At 42.5% G+C, this 27,523-nt stretch overlaps 1 protein-coding gene and 1 long non-coding RNA gene across 16 annotated transcripts in view; one reads left to right on the top strand and one right to left on the bottom strand.

The window, feature by feature from the left end:
• Positions 1 to 6,278, top strand: part of LOC310762997 — a 28,208-nt gene extending 21,930 nt beyond the window's left edge. Inside the window, exon 4 of the long non-coding RNA XR_014548344.1 lies at positions 2,396 to 6,278. This is a non-coding gene — a long non-coding RNA (uncharacterized lncRNA). The remainder of the gene's footprint in view (positions 1 to 2,395) is intronic.
• Positions 1 to 27,523, bottom strand: part of LOC310762901 (calcium-activated potassium channel subunit alpha-1) — a 564,221-nt gene that overhangs the window by 8,381 nt on the left and 528,317 nt on the right. For 5 of the 15 annotated variants that reach the window (XM_083614569.1, XM_083614564.1, XM_083614572.1 and 2 more), the window contains 7 exons: positions 25,007 to 25,120; positions 23,927 to 24,010; positions 22,039 to 22,169; positions 17,664 to 17,858; positions 13,112 to 13,230; positions 10,661 to 10,885; positions 8,005 to 8,033 (listed from right to left, as the gene is read on the bottom strand). In XM_083614569.1, the coding sequence (XP_083470695.1) occupies positions 8,005 to 8,033; positions 10,661 to 10,885; positions 13,112 to 13,230; positions 17,664 to 17,858; positions 22,039 to 22,169; positions 23,927 to 24,010; positions 25,007 to 25,120 (897 nt within the window). Of the gene's footprint in view, positions 1 to 7,897; positions 10,886 to 13,111; positions 13,231 to 17,663; positions 17,859 to 22,038; positions 22,170 to 23,926; positions 24,011 to 25,006; positions 25,121 to 27,523 lie in introns of those variants that run through there. The other 10 variants (XM_083614574.1, XM_083614575.1, XM_083614576.1 and 7 more) reach the window with 4 other exon arrangements.

Genomic DNA, 27,523 nt, shown 5'->3' with positions numbered 1-27,523 from the left:
ACACACACCCCGTCAAATAACCTATTCTCTAAATAAGCACAAGTTTCCAAAATCACTATCAGGTTTGAAGGAGATTCTGCTCATCCAGTGATGCATACAGAGGGCTCATTCCATGCAATATGGAATTCTGCTTTTTCAACAGTCTCTTTTGTATAATATTAGTGGGACAGTTACTGTGTAACTTCATATTTTACTAAATGCTGATGTGCAGCTTGGAACTTAGCTACCCACTTTGTGAATGTTATGTTGAAATTATTGGCTCAAAAAAGTAGTCAAACGCATTTTAGGGTGCAATCTTACGATCCTTACTCTGGAGAGCTCTGACGTTGAAAAAAGGAGATTAGCAGAGGACAGCTAATGGGGATGTTCTGGAGGCGATCTGGGAAGCAGCTTGGATCTGAAGATTCCCAAATGTTTCCTGTCCCTTAACACACACCTCAAACCAGGAGGAAATCAAGAAAGGCTTCTGAGACTGTCTCCTCTCTGCCCCCTTTGCCTCCCATTGTTTCCAGTGGAAGGGAAAGAGAGGAACTTAAGGAAGACTTCATTTGAAGCCTGGAGACGGATGGAGGAATTAAAAAAAAGCATTCCTCTGCCCTGCCAGCTTGAGTCCAGCAGAGGGTGTTGGTTCAGCTGCCATTCATCATTCATCCACACCCCTAAAGACTGGACTGTTAAAATGAATATTTTGTGAGAAAATAATTTTTCATTATTGGTCAGTGGGGGAGACAGATTACTGTGGGAAAAGGAATGGGTTTGTGAGATAACATATGCACAAGTGGCAAAGGCCAAAAATAGACTGCTTTCTCAATTCCTGGAATTGGGGAAATGGGCAGTTAAGGTAGGAGCAACTATTTGAAGGCATGGCTAAGAATCTGTGGGAGGATGGAAGTGAGCCCTACTTTGGTGAGGAGGTGGGTGCCTCTATCCCTTCCACTAGAAGGGGATTGTTGCTGCAATGGTCCTTGCCAATGCACCCAACCCCAAAACAAAATTTAACCAGTATGGGAGTATCCACACTGTTCCCATTTAGAGGAACCCCTGTTGGGTTCCTTTGGAAACTTTACACAAAGAATTGTGCATGAATAAATTGCCATGATGGTAGTCAGCCCGGTTTAGTGATTTATGTATGTGAGGCCCACAGAAGTCACTCCTGAACACTGCTGCGGATACATATTGATATTACTTTGGAACTGAGCATAGTTTCTAGAGAATGTGTGTTATATTTGTTAGGTGTCCAGCTTAAATTTATGTGCTAGAAAATTAGCTGACACGCTGAGGTTTTATTCGCCTAGTGGCTTGTTATGTATAACTTTATGTTGCTTGTAGAATTTTTTTACTTAACAGATTAAAAACGGAAAATATCCTGTTATTTAAAGAAAGGCACATTTTGCCTTTTCTGTCATATATGTGTTCAAGAGTAGGGTATACTTCCTTCTTTTTTTTTAAAAAAAGAAGCATGTATGATTCTGAACCAGGTTCTTCACTCTCTAATTAAGTTTGCTCTGATGTGAACAGATTGGCTGATAGGAATTCATAATGTTAAATCCTGCACAGTGAAGCTAACTGATTGAGTGCCTTAAATTATTCTTCCTGACAAAATGATAAAGTTACAGTCTGTTCTCAGATGATCTACAGCTTGCCAGACTCCTACAGCTTCTTTCTATATTCATTTATCTTTTTTGTCAAGCTGGGTTTTATACACACACATATAGCCATAGATCTTTTAAAGTCATCAGAATATCTGAATTGTTAATGAGGCTCTAAGGGAAGGGTTTCTGACGGGCTGGCTTCAGAAAGGTTGTAGGGGGTGGAATTCTGGGAAATGCGTACACATCAAAATAATTTCAGCTCCATTTAAAAACCATTTAGTTCAAGTGTGACACATGAACCATTATGCATTTGTGGAAACCAATTTTGTATGATCTACGATTAAACTAACCTTTCAGAGAGGTGTTAAAATGCACTGGTTCTCATGTTTTAAAAGCCTTGCAGGATCACATAAACAATTTCAAACTAACTGTTTTTCAAATACTTGGTATTTAAAATGATATTGAGAGAAGTTAAGTGTGTGTACTTTTTATCTCCCTCGTTTGTCATTACTTTTCGTCAGATCTGCTGCTTTACAAACTTTGCAGATGGGAGAAAAGCTGGGACAATTGGTCTGGTCATCTGAGTGTGCTCCCACTTGCTCCCCACAAATGGGCAATCAGTTCCTGGAATTTGAAATTTGTATGAAGCATCTATTTGGGCATGTGTTTCCATGTACTGGTGCATCATGAGCTGCCCGGAAACAGAGGAGTCATTGCTCTCATGGTCTAAATATGATATGTATGCATAATTTTCCTGAGACATTTTGATGGTTGTGTCAAACTCCTGTTTGTTTCCTTTGCAGTTCTTCAAATATTCTCCCAGAGCCTGACCTCACATTTTGGTTGAAGCAAAGTTTGGAAGTAACACTACTACATTTCCAAGAGTTCTGCAAGAAGAAGGGCACAGATAATCAAGCTCAGGTAGGCAAGCTTAGATTATTTTGGAAGGCTTTGCATTCTAGACTTGTGCTGTGAAATTGCCCATTAGTTTGGGGTTCAAATGTGGTTCATATAAAACCTACATGCAACTTTCTTTTCAGGCTTCTGATATTGGTTGGAGTAAATTACACTTTATTCCCACAGCAATCAAAGGGACTTGAGTTAGTTGTGATCATGACTAATTTGCCTCACGGATTTCAATGGGGTTAAAACTTGATGAACTTACAGTACAATCCTATACATGTCTACACAGAAATAAACCCCACTGAGTTCAGCAGAGCTCTCTCTCAAGTAAATTGGTATAGGATTGCAGTCTTAGTCTGGGTACAACCCATAGCAAAACACAACCAAATATGTCCCCCCACTTCAGTCCTCGATGTCACGGGAGGAGATTTAATTATGGGCTACCATTGGAACTTTACTGTGCTTAACTGTGACTAGATTGTACTCTTGGGGTGGTATTCAACTTTTACTCTTAAGTAGACCTATTGAAATTAATGGACCTAATAGAGTAGATCAACTAGTATTGATAAACATGACCTAAGTAAAACTACGTAACCCCCCCCCTCAAAAAAAGGAATGAAGGGGACGTGTGTACAGAATGCCGCTGGATGCACAAACTTTCGTGTGGGAGAGAGAAATATATAATCTGCTACAAATACCTTGCAAGTAACAAGTTTCACAGCAGAATATTTACAATGATAAAAGCAATGTGTGTGTTTGTGGTGGGGTGGATTACCTTGCATGCCTTTTTTTTCACTCCCTCTAAATGGCATATTAAAAGTTCTGCCACCCCCGTGCTTGTTTGTTTGGCAGGGAGTATTTTATGTGCAGTAGGTGCCAATCAGCTTGCTGGGAAGGCAAAGTGCTCTCGTTGTATCTGAACTGCTTTCACAATTCCTGACTTGGCTTTCCCTGCAAACATGTTTCATGGCATGAACAATGAGGGGCTGAAATAAATGAAGATGCCCAGCTAAGGTTGTCATCTACATTGCTTCACAGCTCTAGGTTGTTTCTCCTCATGCACTCCAATCTCACTTGTAAGGTTTTATGTTCTTGAGTTTTCTGTGGGCCAGATGAGGTGAACATGCAAGCCACATTGCCTGAATTATATGTGTCCGTCTTAATACATGCATAAGGCAGGGTGTGTAGCTTCAGTATTAAAGAATTGTGTGGGTGAGGAGAGCTGAAACCTTCCCCTTTACCCAGCTTCCATATAGGAAGTGATCCTGGTTGAGAAAAAATGAATGCTTTGCTGGTCCCACACAGAAGGAGGGGATGAGGGTTTCAAAACCCCTCCCCGGTCACTCATTTGGATGTTCAAATCACATCTTTAACTGTCCTGCTTTACAAAGTAAACAGACATGATTGCCACCATCACCACTAGTCTAGCCCTGAATTTGGGAACAACCATCAAGTTGTAATTGGGGGACTTTCTGACCCAAGATTAGGGCCATATAGGTAAAGGTGCCTCAGTCAGCTCAGGATCCACATCCACCACCTTCGGTAGTGGATGGTGTAATGCTTCTCAAACTTTTTCCACACTTTCCGAATAAAAATTTACTTGTGCCACACTGATTTTTTTATTGATAATAAATGCATTGGAAAACACAACTAGGCTTGTCCTCAGCATCACTTGATGCTCTTGCTCTCATTTTGAAAAGATACCTATCCATAATCTGCAAATAATATAGATACTATACTATGCTGAACTGTTCAAATGTTCCTTTGATTGTGCTTGAATCTTCCCACCACACTTGCCGTCCTCTCCTGTCACACAAGTGTGGCGTGCCACACCATTTGAGAACCACTGGTGTACTGGGACTGTGCCTTTTACCTGACCTGCCAGAGGTACTGCAGTATACCAGGATATAGAGGGGCATGGCAGCAGTAGTGTTGGGGCAGTGTAAATGCGCTGGCATGAGCACAACATTGGCTCCACTGGTGGGTTTGCATCGCACCTGCCATGCAGTCGCCACCACCCACCTATCCTAGTCTGCTGCAGCTACTCGGCTGGCCAGAGGTCAGGTGAACAGTGCAGCCCAATAATGTTATCCCCTGCTTACCAACTTTTTGTCTTCACAAGTTTTCCAAATGCAGCTTACAAATGGACACTTTCTTACTACCACCTTGCATTTTAACATCAGTTCTAGTCTTCCTGCAATCGTGGTGCTGGAGCCAGAGCTATACCTACCACTTACACAAGAGAGGTATCAGACTTTGTTAACGCCAAGGTTTGCTGATACCCCCAAAAACTTTACAGAAAAACCTAAGAGGTTGAACCCATCCCTGTCAAACAGCCCCATGATAACTCAGTGGCATGAAATGTTGAATGAATGAAATGAGAGAGAGAGAAACAGAACTGGATGGAAGGGAGTCTGGGGTAGAATGTGTGGACCTAGCTATAAAAAGGATAAAAAGAATCATCTCATTGTCCGGATAGATCAATTTCTGGTTCACACTGAAAAGCCATTTTAAAATGTCCTGAGGGATGGAAGTGAGAGCTGCTCATGAAATCGATAGGGAAAGCAGAAATTTTAATCTAGCTGAAACAAAGCGCAAGTGTGTTCCTCCCCACCAAAACAGGCTGGGGAGGTCTACGCATACTCAGGGGACATAAAACGCTCACTAACTGTTGCGGTGCAGAGGGAAACCAGGAGCCGGGTTGATGGCTCAACCCTCTGAACAGCAGCATTCCGTACAGCAACATTATGTTGCAGGGCTCACTTGTGTACATATTTGTTGAAATAGCAACTTGCACAAAGTGTGAAAGGACGTCACTTGTTTGTGATGTATTAAAGTCAATTCATGGCCTAAATCCTCTAAATTCAGAGGGGGATAACTTAAGCATGTAATAGCTCAATAGGATCCCTGCTTTTGTATCTTAAAACCAAGTACGTGTCCAGCCCTAACTGTTTTAGTTCGGAGATGTTTGGTGCCTTAGCATTTTGTGCCATTGTGGTTTCAAAATAAAAGCAGTTGGGCGACACATCTGCCAGTCGCAGTTTAGCCATCATTCATGTAAAGAAAAATTGTGGGAATAGATGTTTGTGTTACTAAAATATGCAAAACAGCTGTGCTCATCAGGCTCATGAAGAGTTCTGCCTTCAGTGGGGAACAAGTTGCCCATCTCTGATCTCAGCATAAATGCCCACCCAATCCAGCAAGGGAGATGCATGTGCATAAGCAGGCAGTGGACAATGACCTGGATGTGCACCTGCAACCAGAGGCGGAGCTAGCTGTGCCGGCATCCAGAGCAGCGCACATGCTGTACACCCGGGGGCAGGGCTAGCCGCCCAGAGGGGCAGGGGAGCATCCCGGGGGGTCACCACCTGAAGCGAGTATTGAGCATCTGGGGAGGCGCTACCTGTGGCGAGTGTCCCGGGGGGGCGGGGCGGCAATGTCACCCCCCCTCAGGGATGACAACCGGGGAGGACTGCACCCACCGCACCCCCTTCCTCTGCCAGTGCCTGCAACCACACTGCACTGATTGTCTGGCCTCAGTGAACATTGCTGGATGCAACTTTCATTGTGGATGTCCCATCTTTCAGCACATCTCCATCCCTGCCCTTGGCCACCACTTGCACTTGCCTACTAGCATGAATAAAGCCCGGGGGGGGGTTTGTGTGTAATGTGTCTAGTATTAGAAGTTAGGCACATTCACATAACATTTTCGGTATGAGAAAAGGCTTGAGGACTTCCAAAATGTTCCCCAAATGTTCTTGCATGCTTACTGTTCCTTTTATTTTTATTTTTCCACTGGTCTGGAGCAGCTTCATAGAGTCAGCTGGCTGCTGCTGCAGTGCCACTCATTTTTTTAAAAAATCTTTCTCTCCTCGCCATCACCAAAACAAGCAAGTCAACATCAGTGAGGGCAAACAAAAGTTAATTCAGGGTGAAGGCAATGCTTCCAAGCTTGCTCGCTGGTGATGGGAGTTTTTAATGGTGCTGCAGTAGCAGGAGCTAATCAAGGCTGTGAAGATGCTTCCAGTTGCCATCCTCCCTGGAGAGAGGAGCCTAGATGGAAAGTGGTTTTTGTCCCCTTTGAGCCCCAAAAATAACTATGGAGGATACCAGGGACTGTGCTAAACTGTTTTGGTTAACGTCATGGGAAAGAGTGTGACCTGGGGTTCAATAAATGCCCCCTCTCAGCCACAAATCCCATCTCTGTATCACTGCAGATTCTTAATACCCTTTGTAATTTGTACACCTAACCTGCAAATTTCCTAAGCCAAGGCACCTGGAATTATAGTCCAAATTAATTGAAGGGATACCTGTAGGATGTAGTACCATTTCAAATGGGAGGTGGCAGGGACAGGAGGGAATAATAAGCGCATTATTTGGTGTGTGTTTCTCATATACTGTAATTTTCACATCTGTTTTTATGTTACAAACCCTTATGTGCTTCAACACTTTATAAACACCTGGGCCTTTATTCAAAGACAATATTTTCCAAATGAGTAAACAAACCAACAAACAACCCCATGCACACTATCTCTACTAAGTGAATCTACTTGTATATTGAAAGCAGTGTAAAAATGGGTAGTGATATAGGGCACAATTCAGCAAGCAAAGTGGGCGAATACTATTCCAGTGAATGTATGGTGTTCCTGTGCTGGATCTTGTTAAAAGCACGGAAAGGCCCTACAGCAGCAGTATTTGCTGAATTGAGCTCGTTAGAGGCCCAATTTAAGCAAGGCTTTCATTGATAATTTTGTGTCAAGCAGAACATTTTCTTGTCTTTTTTCCCTTTCTTTCTTTTCTTTCTTTCTCTAATACAAACACATAATCTACAATGGTCTCCATTTTAGATATACAGTTATGCATTTCCTCAGACACATTCTTTGCTGCGTCAAATTCATGTGACAACTGCTTTCATATTGACATCCCTTCCATTGTTGGAGGAACCAGGTTGTAGCATTAACCGAAAAGCAGGTCTGATGGCAAAGCAGCATATGGAATCCCCACCCGCAATCCCTAAATAAATTAGTAACATAATATCAAGTCAATATTCACCACTAGAAATGGGGGAGAGGGGGAAGTATGGTGGTGAATGTATACTGGGTGACAGAAGTGGGGAGATAGAGTGACAAGACAAGATGGCACCACAGGAAAAACAAAAAACAAAAAAACAGTTTCACCAAGTGAGCACCTAGTTGTTCAGTTGGGGGGACACGTGCAGTTGGAAATGAAATGCAAGCAGGTGATAGGGTAGAAAAAAGAAATCGCAAATGAGAGTTGAGCAACAGCAGCAGCAACAACAGCCAGTTTACTTTGGGTTTAGAAACAAAGCCAAATAAATAAATAAATAAAATTAAAATAGACATTACAACAAATCTGAAATTAAAAAAAAAAACTGAATCAAGTTTGGTAACGTGGTTTTTAATGTGTCACAAGTTTCCACAAGGACAAAGTTATAGAAGGAAACCCCACAGCAGTTTTCTAGCTCATGCAGAACCATCAATTGTCATACCTTGGCCCATTCTATTCATCCTTGTCGCACTTTAGAAAGAGAAGTAAGCTATGTAAGTTTTACAACGCCTTTAAACTGTCACGCGTCCCATTGAGCACTTTAACTGGCACATCCTTGGTGTGTGTTAGAGAATGCCTGGTGGCAAAGATCAGGACCTTCTTTTGCAAAACTGTGCAAATTTATCTTCAGGGTCCAGCGCAATGAGTTGGCAGTACTGCTTTGGTCTTACGGGGCAGAGGGACAATAATAGTCTGAAACGTTTTCCAGTAATGCCAACTTGCAGTCACCCTTCAGTATGTAAGACTGGGAACTCCCAATCAGGATTACAAGTAAGGCGGAAAGGCTTTAGGCATTGCACCAAACCAGAGGTTGTCAGTAAAAGTGCTTGGCTTCATTGTCAATTCACACAGCAAGCTTCTATAATCATCATGCTTTCTGGAGGAGGAGAGGGGAGGGGAAATATCTATATAGCAACTCCCCGCATCCCCAATATACTTTCTAAAACATAAAGCACATGCCAGGCAACCAGCTAGCTAATATTTCTATAAAGGGAAGGGGTAGGACAGAGGAAGTAGGGAGCAAGGAGGTGCAGTTGCAAGGAACTAGTCTTCTGCAATGGATAAATAAGGTGGTGCAGGGCTCCAAGGTGCAAGCCTGATAGTTTAGAAACATGTTCTGTGAACATTCAATCCTGACTCCATTCCTGTGAACCACATTTAATTCTCTGCAATGTTGTTAGCTTGGCCAGTGTCTTGCTGAACTACATTATTAAAGCACGTTTTTTTCTGAAACTAATGACTAGGTCTTACTGACAAGTAAATGGGTTAGGCACTAGATATGAGCTACTGATTAGCACAGAGGGTTGCAAGATGTCTTTTCAGAGAGCTTCCTGACTGTACAGCGATTCCCCAAAAATGTTCACTGAGTGCAAAAACAGACTTAGTATATTGGGGTAGCTCTGTGCAGGATTGTTTCTCCACATACAACCTGCCAATTTATGGGCAGTGGCATAAGTGAGAACACACCGCAAATCCCTCACGTAGCCCTGCCTGCATTACAGCTGGTAAGTGAGAAGAAATCCCTGAAGCCTCAGCAGGGCCCAGAAAGTATGGGGATGATACCATCATGGAGCCTTCCCTGAATGGGCAAAAGAAATTTTTTGGTGCTGGAAGGCCATGTTAACAGGGCTATTCCCAGTCATAAGCATGTCTGCTGCTCTAGGAGCAGATTGTTGTTTATAAAAAAAATGCATATATTTTTGAGGGAGTGCAAGAGAGACAGAGAGAAGCAAATTTCTAGTTTCAGTCCAGAAACAATTGTTCCTCACTATTTTGGGAAACTCTGGCTTACTAGTTCTAAGGCAGTGGAATCTTGCAACCCCGATTGAAGGAGTTAGCAATAGGCACTAATAATGCAAGGCAATCTGTTTTGTGCGTTCTTTAAATCCTTTCAAGGATTTAAAGGGTATGTTGCCATTAAGTTCAGCAGGTGCTATGCAACAGCTATATTATTATTTACCTTGGCTAAACCCATCAACCTAAAGCATGACCCCAGATTTTCCTGTTCATGTGTATGCAAGTTCTTTCTGGAGGTTTTAATAGCACACAATTAAGCTATCAGAATGGGAAGGGAGTGCGCTGATAATAAGAGTTTATTGATACGTAAAGTTACTTGCTCTTTTCTGAATAAAATGAGCATGAGCCTTTGCCATAGTGGGAAGGATTTATACCCCATTTATTCTGTACATAAGGTGACTAATTCACCTTTTAATAGATATAAAAGTCTCAGGGAGGAAGATTCTAATAAGCTGTATTCTATATTTATGATACACATGGCTTTTCTTCCCAAATGTCAAAAGTAAGAGAAAATAGAGTTATTCATGTGGCAGTATAGACAAAAATTAATATACAATTAGAACATTGTTTTAAAAAGTGGGGGAGGTTAAATAATTAGAACTGAAGAACTACAAGCCTAGTTATTTTTTTAGTATTTTTGTATTAATGTGAAAAAGGCACTCACTCTCTCTATATTTTTTAAAAGTCCTATGTGCAAGAAACATCCTGATATTGCTTTGGTATAAAAGCAGGTGCAGCAAAACTCTATAAAATAGTGTGAGGCTGTTTCAGCACAAAAGACTGACCCCCCCCACCCCTACAGCACATTTATCTGATGCTTAGAAAAGTAACCACTTTGGGGTTGAATTTCATGTGTGTGAATTATTTTACGCAAGTGCCCCTTTTACCACACCAGGCTTGCATTAGATAACTTTCTGTAGCTGACACCACAAAGTCAGTAGTCACACTACGTGTGGTTTAATCTCTGTTAGAACAGTTATGGTGGTGGTGGGGGGTTCTTCGCATCTGCTCTTAACTTTCCCCCCCACCTGCTCTGCATCATAAATAATGTTTGGTCTGTCTGTTTCGTTGCTGTTGTGCTTAAGGGTTTTATGGTATTGAAATAAAAAATGACAACCACATGCACACTGTTATACATATGCAAAATATGTGTATAAAAATGGGAACTCCACAGGGGAGGGCTGGGGAGAAGAGGGAAAGCTACTATTGGACACACCAATTGGGAGGGTATGGGTGGTGGATACAGCTTCACACACGGTGGGAGTGGGTACACGTATCAAAGTCTATCTTCCTGCACGTACTTCTGCTTTTCCCGGGAGTCCCTGGTCTTAGTTCGATTCTGTCGGTTTGCGGTTGCTGGGATAGAATGAACCGATGAGCTTTTCTTGCTAGACGTATAGGAGGAATGGGAAGAATGGGAGAGACTAGCCCGGGACTGGCCAGCATTGTGGTCGTACTGCATCAAACAGAAGATCCAGTCTGTCGGCACAAGCTCAAACTCATAAGGTGGGTTGGCTATAACAAAACTGAAAAAGAAAAGAACAGCCGTCTTATTTCCTTTCCATGAGGTTTCCATGCTCTACACAAATAATATCATCAGCTTGACATTTTCACGCTGAAAGGAAGGGAGTGAGCTTCGTACAGTCATTGCATAGGTATCTGATAAAGGCTGCAGTAGTGTTGTGGGGAGCTGCTTTTTCATGCATCCATCCCACAGCACTACAGTAATGGTTCCCAACAACATGTGTGAGGGCCTTGACTTTGAAATGTACTGCTGGTGGAATCCATAGAAGAAACAAGCGTTTTCAGGGTAGTGGTGGTGGTGGTTCAGCAAATCTCTGAGTTATATTTGTCAGTCGGAATTTGACACAAGACATCCAAGGTACTTCAAGAGATGCCCCTAGATTTTCAATAAACCTGTTGTAATTTCTCTGTAGCCTTCCGCGCATCTCTCACCACCAAAATAATGCAACATCCTCCCATCTTAATGCATTCAGGGAAAGGATATTTGCATCAGCACAAGAGACAGAAAACAGCTGAGGCCATTTGTAGTTCAAAGGGTGAGCATCACTGAGGTGGCTTAAACATCTGGAGGGTGCCAGGTTTGGGAAAAGGTGTCTTACTATCCCTGCAGCCATGTCTGTAGGACACAGATCCAAAAGCTGATAGGCAGGTGAGGAGAGTGTTATAAAGTAAGAAAAGTGGGCTGAACAAGTCATTTTGTCTTGGAAGCAGTTACCTGTAATACACTAATGTTTGTGGCAGCCCCCCTTTTTGGAATATGCTCTGCCACAGTAGACAGGTTGGGGAAGACAGCTTGTCCTGCAATCTGTGACTCTTTTGATCAGTTCAGTTCAGATATTTTTTGTTGTTTGCCTCTGAACCCTATCTGCTGTAAGTCATACCTTCAGTCTTCCCTTCTCCCTAATTTCCTTCGCCCGTTTCTCTTCCTTGACCCTCTTTCCATACTGTGAGTTTTAACCTATTGCTGTATCTCATTTGCTAACCTGAGAATTGCAGGGGCTTTAAATCCTGCGCCTACTTTGGAGGCAAAACAATTGTTAAGAGGGAAACAGAATGGGGAAATCTTGTATGTGTTTGCTCACCGGTGGTGTTTGTTCATTTACTTTATCTATTTAAACTACCCATATCTCGTGTTTCTACCCAACAAACGTACAACATTCAAATGTTGAGAATATCAGATACAGCCATGTCAGGAATTTAACAGTAATAATTGTGTAGTTTTTTTAAAAAGTTATCCTCCCATTTCAAAAGCCCAGAGAAACAAAATAAGTTTTACCTGTTGCTGGAAAAGGAGAAACACATGAGCTTCGGGGAGGGGGGAGAGGGAATTCTAGAGATAGGGCATCACCACAGAAAATGCTTGCCCCTGGTCCCTACTTGCCTCACCTCTAACAACAGGGGCATCTAAAGCTGGGCTTTTGATGACACTCTCTGCACACAGACAGGTTCAAATGAGAGAAGGTACCACTTCAGATATCTCAGTCACCTTTGCAACTTTGGACTAATAGGTTGGGGTTATTTGGAGCAAGGAAGGGAATATATTTTCTACATCTTCTAAAAAAACACATGGCTTATTAACAGTTAACTCACTAGTGAAGTATTCTGGTACATTGTGATCAACTGGTGACAGTTCTTTAGTTATTTATTTGTAGTTCAAAATCAGCTTGTTCTACTAGTACATTAGGAAAAAATGAAGCTGCTAAAATAATACCCTTTAGGCTTTCAAGTTATACAGTGCACTTCCTCAGGTTTGATGTGGGGGGGGGGAGAGAAAGTGTGTGAACCCAAGAATGGTTTAATCTTTGCCCATATATTTTTTTCACTCTTAAGACGACTGAAGGAGTACTATTATGCAGGGCTATCCTATGCATTAGGGGTCTCCTGATAAACATGGAAGTTCACTATATTCAGGAAATGATCAGTGGTAGTGAACCCACATAGCGAAAAAACCATGGGATGCTTCATACTTACAAAATGGGGTTAAACTCAGTGAAACAAAACCCAGAGATATAAGGCAAAGCTATATTCCAGAGCAAGGCCGTTGTGTTCAAAACATTTTCCTTCAACATCCAGCCTCCCAATCCCATAGATTTTCTGGGAAAATGTGAATGCTTGCACCTGCCTTACTACCATTAGCCAACACTTGGTGCTGTGGTGAAGTTTACAGGGACAGTGAAAAACAGCAATAACGATAATGGCTGGCCAAGAGGCTTAAGTTTTGTACATACCGCTTAGTGCATTGGCTAGGCGTGCTTTGGTTGAAATCTCTCAATCGGTATATTCCAAAGCAAAGCATATTGTATGTTTTCAAAGCTTTACAAAACAAATCTCCATAACAACCACCGTCCTAGGAGACAAAAAGGAGAAGAAAGGAATTAAGAGGTTGTTCTCCACTTCCTTCCCACCCCCCACCCTTCAGCCTCCGTTGCAACAGTGATAATGAAAGGATGTATGGAGGGGGATATTTTTTAAGTCCGTAGTTCTGTGCCAAGGGGACAAGGTGTGAGGCAATCTGTTGTTTACTTGTCACGAGTGAGAAACAATTAGTCAAGGAGCTGTCTAATTTAAATATTTAATCTTGAAACCAGCTAATAAATGTGTGCATGGGAATGTGTCCGATCCCAGTGATTGTATTCCCCCCCCAAAAAAAAAAACCCTCACAAAAACCCCAACCTGGACTGGGAACAGTGACTGACTCTTATTTTAATTGAACATGTAAGCTTGGGGCCCAGAGAACACCTATTCCACAAATTAAGAGCAATGTAGTCTGAACTACTGGATGATTAAGAAGGTGTGACTTTTCCTAACTTGCTCCGGTCTTGCAAATTACTGTGTCATATGGCTCAGTTTATTTAACTATGTTGTCAATTTTCACCAAGATAGTTTGGATTTCACTGGGGAGATTAACACTTAGTAGGTAAGAATCCCCCCCTTTCTTTAGCCCTGAAAAAAATGGAAATTAGAGAAGGGGAGGATGTGTTTGTCTGTAACTGAAGTTTGCCACCTATCAAAATTGTCTTTTGTCTCCAAGCCAAGCATTTGTTTTGATTAGGGGACTCAACGGGCATTCAGTATGGCAGATACAGAAACTGGTTCATATATATGACGAATCAAACTTCCAGCTTCAGTATCATCTGTATAAGTAACAGCAGTATGTGACCCCCACATACTGCGAGAACCATGGGGGTAGTCAAAACTGGTTTTTCACAAGGATCCAATTTGTGCAAAGGGGCAGCAGGGTTGCGCATGTGCTTCCCATCTCACATAGAATGTAACCTTTGTTTAGGTAAGTACATGGGCATTTGTGTATTCCCATTTGTGGGATTATCCCTTCTACAAATTAGGTGTCATCGCCTCAAGCTCAGAGGAGGAGTCAGCCAAGTCCAGAGCTGCTATGCTACCAACTGGGGAATTTGATCAGGCTCCTGATGTTGGGGTTTCAGTGCCACTTCCCGTGCTACCTTATCTGTCCAACTGGTGGTGGAAGAGACCTAGCAGGCCTAAGTTCACCTCTGGCCTTTGTTGAACCAAGTATGGAGTGACTTGTGATGCTCCAGCCACTGACCTGCCTTGTCCCTGTGGGTACCTGATTAAGATGGGTCAGAACAATAAGGGGAGGGAGAATCAAGTGTATGCCCATTGGGGTTAGACATACTTAATCTGTTTGATGTTACTCTATATGTACATGACTTCAATTTCTACACTTGATGGCTGGTAGTTCAAGGTTTGAACTGATGGAGAAACCCTGTGTCTAAGTTTAGGCTGTGCTTGTTTATATTTACAGCCTAAAGAAAATCTTGAAGATGATGATTTGGGTAAAGAAATCTTGAAGAAGATGGAGATGCCTAATTCTCACAGAGGTCAGGTTTGAAACACACCAGATGCAGATGGGGAGCTCTTATGGAAGAATATAAAGCCATGTATGAAGCACATAAAGAATTGACAGGTCAGTGAGTCCTTTCTCCTCAACATTTGTTTTCTGTTTTTTATATAAAGGGCCATTCAGTCACATTGAGCTACTGGCACGTTTACAACCCAGTTCAAGTTTATCACCACTGCCAACCCTAGTTCCAGTTTAAATTTCTTTGACCACAGGGAGGGCTAGTCTGGTTAGAGGGATGACTCCTTCCCCTTGAAGGATGGAGAGGAACCTGCCTGATGCCTCCAGTAGGAGGCATCCATTCCAGGAAGAAAATAATAGCTCAGTCAGTAGAGGACAAGACTCTTAATCTGAGGGTTGTAGGTTTGAGCCCCACATTGGGCAAAAGATTCCAGTACTGCGGGGGTTGGAATACATGACCATCGTGGTCCCTTCCAACTCTATAAAAATCTCCCACTTGGATATGGCAAATTGTAACAGCAGCAATATAGCAAACAGCACTAGAAAAATATGAATTTACCCAAGCCAGAGCAGATGGGACAACTAGAAACCTCCCCACAGAACCATGTTTAATAAGGTGACTTACAAGGAAGGTAAAACAGGGCTGGGGAGTGTGTGTGCCTACCTTGTGGAGGACATTGCCTAATGATGGTGCCACATCTAAAAAGGTCCCTGGGCTACTCCACTATTCCCTTGCTATGTCTTCGGTTGCACTCGGAAGCCAGCGGCCAAGGTACGTAAGTAAAAAGCTCTTCTTTGCTGCCATTAACAGTTGGAAGAGGGTTGTTTGGGTATTTTGCCTAGGTTCCAGCTAATCTGGACAACATTTCCTGTGATGCAGAATAAGGCTGGATGATGTGGGTTTTCAGCATTGTGGTGTATCACCAGTAGGCCTGGGCAATATATCACCCAGGACTGGTATGAGGAGCAGACCACGATGTCGGTATCTCTCAGTGGTATATCGCTGGTGAAACCACCACTGCTCCTGACTGAGTCCCTCTGCTAGCAGTGTCCACTGGAGGGAGTCAAGAGTTCCCTCCTCCAGCGGGCGTTCCTATCGGAGGGACTCAGGAGTGGTGGCGGTTTCACCAGCGATATACCACTGAGAAATACCACCATCCCACTCTGTCCTCATATGACGCTGAGGGAGAAACAAGCTGTAATGGTGAGGTGCTGATACAGCTTGTTCTTCCCTCTGCATCTTTAAACTGCTCGACTGAGGAGTGTGCAGCTGCCTTGCCTCAGCCGAGCAGTTAAAGGAGCCCTGATGCTCCTGGGAGAGCACCAGGGCTGTCTCACCTAGTGAGGGGGAACCTTCCTTTTTTAAAAATACAATTTTATTAAATTTCTGTTTTAACCAACCTTAAGATATCAATGACTTCTCTTCCTCTCTTTCCATGGCTCATTTTGTACAATATAAATCCCTGCATATTTACACTGTTGAATTTATCTTAATGCTGCCCACGTGTTCAAAAACAATTTTCCTCCATATATTCAATAAACATTTTCCAATCTCCTTTAAATATATGTTCTTCTTGTTCTCTTATTCTATATGTTAGAACCTTCGTCTTCCTCAGCTAAGCTGCGCAAAGAGGCTGCGTTTTCCCAGCCCGTGAGCGCCTGGATGAAAGCGCCTGCACTCCCGCAGTGAGAGCTGCAGCAATTTCACCTGGTGCCTCGTGGGCCAATGCAGCTTATTTTTTTCAACATCGCGATATATTGCCAAACCGTGATGTTTGGCAAAACACTGCAATGGCGATTCACTTTCAAGCTGCATTGGCCCCAGCTGAGTTGGGGGGGGGGGCGGAAAGGCTCCTACCCCCCGCCGAGCCAGCCCTGAGGTCCCTGCCACTCGTGTGTTAGTGGCAGGGGCTCCTTGGCATGGGGGGCTGCCCGCTCGCCTTCCACTCCCCAAATATGGACCAGGCGACAGTAGTGTTTAACTGCCTTCACCCATACAAGCATGCTGCCTCTTTCCCCGGGGTGGTTGTTCACCCCAGGAGGAAAGACGAAGTCCATCCTCCGGGGTGAAGTCTGCAAGGCAGGGCTGTCTTAGCGCAGGATGGTGGGCTCCGTTTTTCTGGGAGGAAAGATGCAGCCCACCTTCCCAGACAAAGCCAGTCAGGCCGTAGCCAAGTTAGGCTGCCTCTGCACGAGCTGGAGGTGTAAACATCTCCATTGAGGGGTGTGCAGCTGCGCCCCCCCAATGGAAAAGTATGACAGAGCCTGCACCTCCCCAGCTAAACAACCACAATCCGGGAGCCGGAAAGGGGAGAGCACATTAATGGAGACCCCACTGCGCTGCTGGCTCATGTGAGCCAGTGGCGGGTCAGGCGCTCTGTAAAACAGCTTGGCTGAGGCGAGGGCCCACTGCGGCAGTATGAGGGCAGAGTGCGGTGGCAGTTTCACTCAGTGGTATATCGCTGGTGAAACCACCACCATTCCTGACTTCCTTTGCCTCCAGCGCCTGGCTCCCCTTGTTTCTCCCTCAGCTGGGCGCTGGAGGCAGAGGGACGCAGTGGCGGTTTCACGAGCAATATATCCCTGAGTGAAACTGCCATTGCACTCAGCCCCCTCATACCAGTACTGGCCAATATTATCAATATATCGCCCAGGACTGGTATGAGGGGCAGAGTGCAATGCAGATCTAATGCAGAAGAGGGTTTGCCAGGGGTGGGGGAGGAGGAATGGTGATTTTGTCAGGGGACAGCTGGAAAATATCTGGGAGATGGGTTAAGTCTTCCAGCTGCCAATTCTCAGATCACTGCAGCAAAGAACCCCAAAATTTGATACTCAAAGAAACACTGCCTTTAGAGATTACGCATCTTCTCTGTTGAGGTCAAGACAAAGGCAGCTACAGAATAGCTCCCGGACTTTTCCTTTTGCTGTCCTGGTCTTACCCCGAGGTCTGCAAAAGGCCCATCTAGCAATGCCAGCTGCGCCACCCGACACCTGTCCCTGTTTGCAAGCGTCTGGGGTGTGCTGTAGCCGCCTCTCAGCGCGTTCTCCTCCGCAATCAGCGACTCCAGCTCTGGCGTGGCTCCTCCTGTTACCAGCGTACGTATCAGCGTGAGAATATTGTCATTGAAGTATGTCTGCGGAGATAAAAGAAAGCTCTTCAAGCAAACACCATTAAAGTCACAACTGAAGACATCCAAATTACAACTTTTCTGGGTTTCTGCTGTTTAAAGTTCTTGGCTTGTCTCTTCAAATAATTTCTCATCGGAAGTGAAAAGACAGCAGCCCCCAATTACTCTATTTTCTTCTGTCCCATTAGGCTTCTGCTCAAACCCCCCCTTTTTATTTTATTTTTTAAAAATCCAACTCAGGACTGATTTTTATTAAAGAACAAAAATGTAAATCATTTATGTTTCCTATAATTGGTGTTAGTGGTGAAGCAATGACTGCCTTCCTTCTCATTGCCTTCATGTCTAATAACAGCCTTTAGGACATGTAATTGTAAAAATCCAGACCACATTTAAAGCTTACACAGGCTAGATTGCCTTTTTATACTTGTCACCAATCCATTGGGGAGCCGCCTCTGTGCTTCGGGTGTCATTACTTATTACTGTTGCTGGACTCGAGCTGTCTTCCCGCTGTATTGTACTAAACATCTTATTACGAGACTTGACAGTGTTCAGACACAAGCATGTATCAATTAAACATTTTGAGTTCATTCCAGATAAATGTATGATGAGTTTAGGGTCCTGCTGGTCCTTTTAAAAAACTCTAGGGTATGGGGTAAGTGTAGTTTATTAGGGAAGATTTTCTCCACAGTGACATTTTGCCAGCATCAGTAGCTGCTCTGGTCTCTCAGGCAAAACAATGGGCATTTTAAATATTAATTAGACGCCAGCGGAAGGAAGTTCATTTAAAAGTGCACATGTCGGGTTGCAAAAGGCTTCCTTAAGTAGCTGCAATCTATGGCTGGTGGAGGACAGTATTTTATTTTATTTTTAAAGAGAATTATCTCTAATCCTAACAAGGACTGCTGTATTGGTCACATATGTGGCAATTGCTTCAGGAAAAATTGGATGGCAACCCAGGAAAAACTTCTACAGCACAATCCTATACATGTCTGCTCAGTAGTAAGCAAATCAATGGTGCCTTAGCATCCCTCAAATTATTCGTATGGGAAGAATCCTCCAATTGTGCTTAGCAGGCACATTTTTGTTAACAGCTCTACTCCACTGGCTTGGATAATACCACCCTTTTAGATTCAAATAACATCTTTAGAGATATAAACATTTCTGAATCCTCCGAGTTACAAAAACTCCATTCAGGACATTGAAACATTTTTGATGTGTTACCATCTGAGAAAGATCTTTGAAACAGGACCTTATCTAGAAGCCTGTCTGTTGTCAGCTGCTTAGAGCATTCTTCAGTGAAATAATAATTATTTTTGTGATATATAGTTTTGGGGTTTTTTAAGCCTTGCTGAAATGTTCATTTTGCAATTGTGATATTTGTCTACTTGATTGTGAACTCCTGATTATCAATATATTGTTGTTGCAGTCCTATGGCTTTTGTTTCAGCACTTTCTGTGGTTGCTAGGGAAACCAGATTCAACAGGGGGGGGGGCGCTTGCACCTTTGAATGGCCGTGTAGAATAGGGAGTTCTGGCAAGTGCGTCCCTGCCAGACCCCCCCCCCCACTGTAAAAGGTACAGAAGCCCCGTCCCTCTTGGTCTCTGGTCACACTATGGACAGCAAGGCTGCTGCTTTCGGATAAGAAGATGGTTGCTGGTTTGAGTTTCAACAGGAAGGGATTAGAGTTAGCATCATAGAGACCTCACACTGTTCTGAAAAGATGCTCTTTCCAGAACCAGGTTGAGTATTTTAATATCCAGAGAGCTATGCCTGCTACTTATCCTACTGTGGCTTGGGCTCCTGCATATTTCACAGTTGGTAGAAGTAGGAAAAGATGCATCTGTTGAAATTCCTGGAATTCCATTGACTGAATTTCAATGTTTGATAACCCTGCTTTTTCTTTGAGGGTGTAGGAGCTAATCTTTAGCTCTTAGATTACAACAGCTACTACTAAAATAACGGAGGAAAATCTTGTGGCAGCTTCAAACATTCTAAGTAACATTTTACTATGTAGTAAGGTCTTTGGACATGACACATAAGGAAAAATTAACTAGAAAACTATTTTCTGATCGATCCATGAAAGAGGTGATGCAATCTGAATCTGCTACTCGCAGTAGGAAAAAAATCTGAATGCATTTAGAAAGGTGATTAAGTTTAGCAGAATCCTTTTAGGCCAAATTCCTGCTGTTGGCTGTGTAGCAATCAAGAGTAAAGACCTTTTAATTTGCAGCCACAGTTGCTAACTAGATAATCATGTGAGTCTATCTGCAATTGTTCCAGCATGAGGGACAAAGGTAAGCACAACCCTGGCTTACTATAACCTGGGCAAAAGATAGGTCTCTATATTTGAGCTTGCAGTGCCACCTAGCCCTTTTTTTTGCATTCCATCAAAACTCTTTTGAAAGAGCACAACTATTTGGGGCCTGCTTTGTAAAATCCCCCCTCCTTTTTAAAAGTAAAATAATCACAAGATCTTATGGTTCACCATTAATGCTGTCATGCTTCTTAAACTAATTGGTCTCTTACAGAAAATTTAACTGAAAATTAACAGAGCTCTTTAATACATTCTAATAGCATTTTGCCTTTCATTTATAATTATTCTAAAACTATCATTTTCTGTGTCAAGGCTGCCACATTTAAAATATTTGCTAGTTTGCATAGAGTAGCTTAAAGAGAAACTCCAGTGCTGGAGTATTTGTTTTTTGTCAGTATTACAGAAATGCATTTTTATTTGTATAGTTTATTTAAAATATAATGGATCTCCAAATGCTGACAGTCTTGAATTGAAGTCATTATCTTAAAGCTAGTGATGTTACAGGGAGTGAACTCTAAACAGAGCAGAAATAATCTAATGTATTTATCTGATAAATCTACCACACAGATTTGTACAGTATTGCATGATTTAATCATAAGATAAACCAAGAGAGTAGTTTATCACCTGATAATATTTCTGAACAGCAGGAAAGTATAAGACTTGTGTTATATTTTATTTAACAAAAATTGCATACCACTTGATTGTAAGGAAACCTCTAAGCACTTTACAAAAATAATCATTGTGGCTGTCAACCAATGTTAAAAAAAAGAAAATTTTATTAGATGGATTGCCTTGTTTTTGACTAATTGACTAAAGTAAAACACTGTATTTACACGAATCTAATGCGCACCTCGATTTTCAAAACCTTGAAACCAAAGACATATTTGCTGCTGAATGTAAATGCGCCATCAAATCTAATGCGCACCCTAATTTTCGCTGCGTAATTTGGTCAAAAAAGGTGCTCGTTGCACAGTAAAGCCACATACTGCAAAATCTAAACATCCACTACTTCAAGGACTGTGAATGAAAGGATAGCTTCACTCTTAAATATGATAACTTACCTCATTAGGGAACTGCTTACTTCCTCAGCTGTGTTTCTTGTGAGGCCCGTACTTGGCCATATCCCTGCACAACTCCTTGGCTGGATGGCTGGCTTCTGCATATTGTCTTTCTCTTGAGACCCCCCAAATTATCCACTGCCTCCTTCCTCAGTTACCTGCTTCTTACCTGCATTCATTTTAGGTGACTTTATCTGTAGCCATATGGGAACATCCTTGCATTTTGGACAGGATTCTTTAAAGGGGTGGGGGAGGTCCAAAATAGCGTACAGAATGAGTCCCTGTGTCTTACCACTCCTGCAGCCATTTGTTCCTACAGTAGCAGTTCCAGGCCTGTTGTGCATGCAACATTTATTCTCCATCCTGGATGTAGGCAGCACACGTGAGCTGAGGCAACATTTGAATTACACAGCATGGAGCAAAATTAGAGGTGGGTGTTTTCAACCATGCAACTAGTTGTGGGCTGAAGGACAGAGGCTTAGCTTAATGTCACAAGGGCACTTGAGCAACCTATTCTCAGACCACCTTGCTTGTTTGTCCCCACTGTAGTTCTTAAGGCAAATGAGGCACTGGGAGGTGTTTCCCCAGCTGAAAAGCTGTGTGTTCTCTACAACCTATGAGCCACTGGTTTCTGACTGTACTACTTCTACCAGCACTGATCGAAAAGTTAAGGATGTAAAGGCAGAGTGAGACATACAAGGTTAGGCAAAAGGAGCAGTCTGTTTTCCAGCAGAGCTGTGGTTGAAATGGCAGGTTGAAATGGCAGGTTTCAACCATCTGTGTAATGAGGAAATAGAAAACACTGGATACTTACTGCGCTCATGAGAGAATCCAGCACGCTGACTGCGAATGCAGTTCCACACGCAAAAGGCTGCGTGAGATACAGTTCTGTATCAGGGTCGTCATCATCATCTTGGTCCAGAAACTGAACATTTGAATCATTCACTAAAAAGATAATGATTAACAAATAAATAAACCAGCAGAAGACCGTGCCATGCTACATGGGGGGGGGAGGGAGTGTGTCTGTGTGTGTGTCCCCAGAAACATAGGTGGGTTGGTGAGAATGGAGTTTAAATGGGTGTTTGAAATGAGTGTTGGGAGAGGAAACAAAGAAACAAACACCAGCTGATTGTTATGAAATGTGAATGTCCCAAAAGGTGAAATAACTTTCTCATATGAGGAGTTTCTTGGTATCATCAGGAGCACAGCCAAGATTGCCTTGTCAGTAGGAGGGAACAACTCCAGCTTTACATTACACAATAGAGATCACACAAAATACTGTTTCAGCTCAAAGACAAGTAAAGGCCCAGATGGCTTCCTATAATAGACCTGGTGTGGCACATTTGAGGAATTTCACCTGAAATTAAACCGTATCTGAAAAAATAGGATCAGTGTGATGAAGATTTGCTTTATTTATTTCATGGATTTATAAACCGCTTCATGACCAGAGGCCATCAAAGCAGACTACAAGTGGTTCATTTTTGTTTTTTTAAAAAAGATGGTCAGAAAGGAATGGACCCATATTCTCTGATCCTAATATTATACAGCAGAAACACTACGATCTGTTTTACATGCCTTATTATGAGCACTCCCTTATCCCAGGCAAATTTTGGCCACAACATGTATGAGCCTAGTTCACACTAAAAGGATGAACGTGAGGCTGCAGTTGGGAATTGACACTCTCCATTTATAAAAATCCCTCTGTGTCTTATAGTCAATGAATAACAAAATTGCTTTGTTTAACATTCTTTTTGAAGCAAATGTCTATTTGAGAGAGTACATTCCGCTTCAAAAATGGACCTTTGGGGAAGACAAGAGTCTGTTTTCAAATGCTAAATTAAACCAAGGCACAATCTTCAGCAGCATTGTATATACCACTTCCTACTGGCAGACTTGAAAGACTAATAACTCACACAAGGCTAATACCTGACACAAAAGCTTTCCCACCTTTTACATGGTGACAATTTCCGAATCGCAGCAAAATCTAATGTGAACGTTGCAAGGCTAAGCCTCAATAGCTTTATCGTCCTGGCCTACATTCTCCTGCTAGGATTAGTATGAAATGTCTCTGAGCTAAGATGGGACTAGAGGTAGGATTGGTTTAAGAGTGCAGGACTTTGCCACAGGAAGTGCTAATCAAAATTTCACTTTCCCAGAGAAGCCTGTTTAGAAGCTTAGCTGGTTTCAGGACATCAGAACCCTTAGCTTTTGTGTGGAAAGTGGGCCCCCAAAACAAACCAACAGCTTAAGGGAAGAGCTGATGCTGGAGTTTCTTTCTCCCCCACCTAAAATGTCTCTTATTTCTTCTTTGACTCCTCTGAGAGCTGTTAAGACATGTCAGTCAAATTGACAGGTGGCTAGATTTTTTTTTAAAGGAAAGCAAAGCAAGAGAGAGAGAGAGCGAAAATGTCTAGACCAAAGAAAAATGAATTGGTGTGAAGATACTATGGGAGCAGCCGGCAGGTCAGATGAGTGTGATCAAAGATTTACTGATGCTGCGTATGGAGGGGGAGAAAATCATTAAGAAAAGCCAGAACAAGACAGTCGATTTCAACTGGAATCACAAATAAAACACATTCAAAGCGGTGCTCTGAGGGTAGCCCCCTCTGATACAGCCAGATAAATAAAAGAGAAAGCTGATGACAGTAGGAACAACAATAAAACAAAAGACAGTTGATGTGAAGGAAAAAGGCACTTCTTACCCAGTTCAGTTATCATTAGAATGTGAGTTCCACTGTTTTTTTCCTGACTGATTGAAACCAAAGGCAGAAGTTTGCCAGGCTTAGCTAATAAGTAAAGTGTTTAGGAGGGGATTGGGGTGGAAGGGGAAAGAAGGCACAGAAAGAGAATAAAGTAAGGGATAAGACAGGTAAGGTCTGAAACTAAATGGAAAGAAAGTGAACAGGACAAAAGGACTACAAATCAAGCTTGCCTTTACTATGAGAAACAGAATGGCTTTCACGCTTCACACTGCTTGACAACACTCACTAGTCTAATGCCACAGCAGAAATGGGAAACAAGCAAACGGTCGCCACATTCTCCATGATAACACTCCCAATGCCATTACGGAACAAATTAGTTATTAATTTGTCAGCATAAGAGCAGAGGAATGAACAAGCAAATATTTATTTTTGGTTAAGATGCAGGTAGCACACGGGGCAAATGGTTGCATTTCCTCTACAACCAAAGAGCCACACCTACTCTGGCACATCGGTCCTAATAAACAGATGTGCAATTCTGCATTTGCCCACAGGGGTGCTGTAATCCAGCGGGCAAGTATAAACTGGGGGATAATTGCACTCAGTGCAATGGCTCTTACTACCACAACCACCCGCAAGGGATGGGGGGAAGTGTTAAGGTGGTTTTGTTGAAAGGCAAGGGGCAAACAACAGAGTGTAATGGTAGGCAGTAGCCTGTGGACCTTCTAGCTGTGGCAGGTTTCCCACCCATACTTCTGTCTGAATGTAGGGATCAGCCCCACTCTTGGCACTGATTTTTGTTCCCCCTCTGGTGGTGCATCCAAGCTTTGTTTTATAGAGCAGATTCTGAAGATCTGTCACCAAATAAGGGAAGAAATAAAATTATGTTCAGGCTTCAGTGAAAGAGCTTGCTTAATCATTGTTTCCCCCCGCCCCTTCCTTCACAAGAATAATTAAACATCAGTACATTAAATGAAAGGTACTACGTATGACCTGTGTTCATTTCCTTAGGCTGGCAAAGAGGGAGAGAAGGAGGGTAAAGAAATGAGCAAACAAGAACAGATCACCTTCAATTTCTCTTACCTAATTCTGTTATAATAGGGATATCAATTCCTGTTGTGATGGAGTGCTGACGTAGAAGGCCATGCACCGGGCTGTTGTCTGGTGATGATCTGTCCATTCCTGGTGGTGAAAACCCTGCGGAGAAAACATCATGCCAAAATTTAGGCGTTACACTGGGTTACCACTTATTTAACAGCTTTCAATTTTATTTTATTTACTTTGCTTTCAAAACCCTTCTTTGGCATGGGACCAGCTTATCAGAAGGATTGCATGTCTCTACATGTGCCTGTCCAGATCTCCATTATCATCTTCTTAGGCCAGGGGTTCTCAGAGGGTGTGGCAATGGTGTGGCAGGAGTCTCAAGGGCAATCCAAGAAACAATGAAACAGTTCAGTATGGTGTAGTATAGTACAGTATCAACAGAATTGTTTTTATTTACAGAATGTGGATAAATATATTTTCAAAATGAGAGCAAGAACATCAAGTGATACGGAGGACAATCCTGGTTGGATTCCCTCCCCCCCCCCCATGTATTCCTTATCAATAAAAAAATCAGAACCAAGCTGGTTTTGATTGCTCCAAGAAGCTCAGAATGGTATGTAAGGGATACCTAGCTGAGTTGCAGCATTGACAGGACCTAATTAACATCAGACATAATAATGGCACCTGCAGACCATCGACCGAGCTTGGAATTGTTATTTCAGATTAGTGGACTGAAATCTCTGTGGTGACCTATGCCTTTCCATGCCATGCTATCTTACAGACCTTATCATACGACAGAATGGTTAATCAGTTTAAAAGGTAATTAAAACAAGGAACAGGGCTGTGCTGCTATCCTTACCCTTGGCCTTACTTGCTCTACAAGGCTCCACCCCCTGAATATCCGTATGCTGCCCCAGGGAGGAAATCTATACGTCACCAGTCAAGGCCAAGAAGTGAAACACTTCGACCTTTTGTGCTCTATTGCTGTCTATTAGGTGTATCTGACCAGCAGTGTTTGAAAAGAGTTTTTGGAAACAGGAGAAAATCAGGCTATAGTTGGCTGCATTATTCAGAGCTTCTCCAAAGTGGAACTGGTAGTCCTTTGCATTCTTCTCTAAGCAAAATATGGCTGCAATATAAATACATGGACTCTTCCTACTCACCGCAGCAAGCCAGCTTTTAGCCTCAACCCACCCACCCCCACTATCCCCTCTCCAGTGTTTGTTTGAAACGCATATGACATTTCTGTGAGACTGTCAGCAGCTTTATAATTTCAAATTGTATACACAAAGCAAATGCACAGAAGAAAAAATGGCTTGCACTTTCTCCCTGAATGAAAGCTAGTTCTACACAACTGTATACAAATGTATTTGTTTAAAACATTTGCGAGTAATCTTTTCACTCAGAAACAGAGCACTCAGTGCATGGAATTAAATGGCTGGTTGGCATTTCCTCACCAAAATAAATTAATAAAGGTCGTCTGGTTTGCCAGTCTGGGGGTGCCATATTTCAATAAAATAAATGCGCCTTTAGAGCAACAGGAATGAAACAAGTCCACTCCAGGGTTGCCAGGGGAAATGATTTGCTTATTCATATAAATGTTAAGTGTTATTATTTCCATTCGCTTAGAGAGCTGGCAGGGAGAAGAGAGGTAGGCAGTAGGTCCTCCTTCCCTCCTCCAGGAACATCCTCTTTGCAGTCTTTTCTAGCCAGCCCAAAGCATAAATTTTAGATGCTGCCTATTTTCTTCCTTCAAAAAAAATAAAAATAAAAAAGTGAAGGAAACATAAACTGTTTTATCACAACTTTTATTTGAAAGTATGAAAAACTGCAAGTGACAGCTGTGCGAATTCAGTGGATGTGAAGTTTTTGAATTTCTTCAACTTGACAAGTAAACACCTTAAATCGGTAATGCTATATATGCATAATACATGGCCTGTATTTTGACATCCATCATCAAATGCTGACTTGAGAAAATACAGATTTGTACGTCAAGGAATAGCACCCACAAAGCAGGAAGGAATTCAGGTCACAGGGTATTAGGAAAGCAGTATTTCATTACAGCACCAGAAACAGGCTAAGTCATGAGATGTAAGTGCTGTTTGGGGATGTGAAGAGATTCTCTTCTACTTCACAGAGCCCTCCTTCATTCAGAAATGACACGCTTTACTCAAAATATCCATTTTCATTTGCCTTCTCATGTTTTCAGTCATCCAAGCTTAAATATTAGGGCCCATAAAACTGAAGAGGGGTGACTGTTATTGTTGATTTTCCTTTGGTTCATAAAACAACCCCACATTAATTAGGAGCCACAATGCTAGCAGTTGCTTCAGTTTATTGTCTAGAACAGTCATTCTCACACTCCAAGCCCTTCCTCTGCTAACCACTTGAAAATGGCTGGGGAGTCTCTCAGTGGACCATTAAATAAACTTTTTTCCTTCTTCAGCACCACCATCATCTTCAAAAACATCATCATATGTTATGGAAATTACATGACCTGGGCCTGAGAAAAGGGCAGCTTTAATTGGTAGGTTGCTAGGGGGGACAATTACATTA

The sequence above is a fragment of the Podarcis filfolensis genome (genome assembly GCF_964270895.1).
Source record: "Podarcis filfolensis genome assembly, chromosome: 5".
In the NCBI taxonomy this organism is placed as follows: Eukaryota; Metazoa; Chordata; class Lepidosauria; order Squamata; family Lacertidae; genus Podarcis; species Podarcis filfolensis.
The sequence above is the reverse complement of the archived record's forward strand: the minus strand, read 5'-3'. Positions and strand labels throughout refer to the sequence as shown.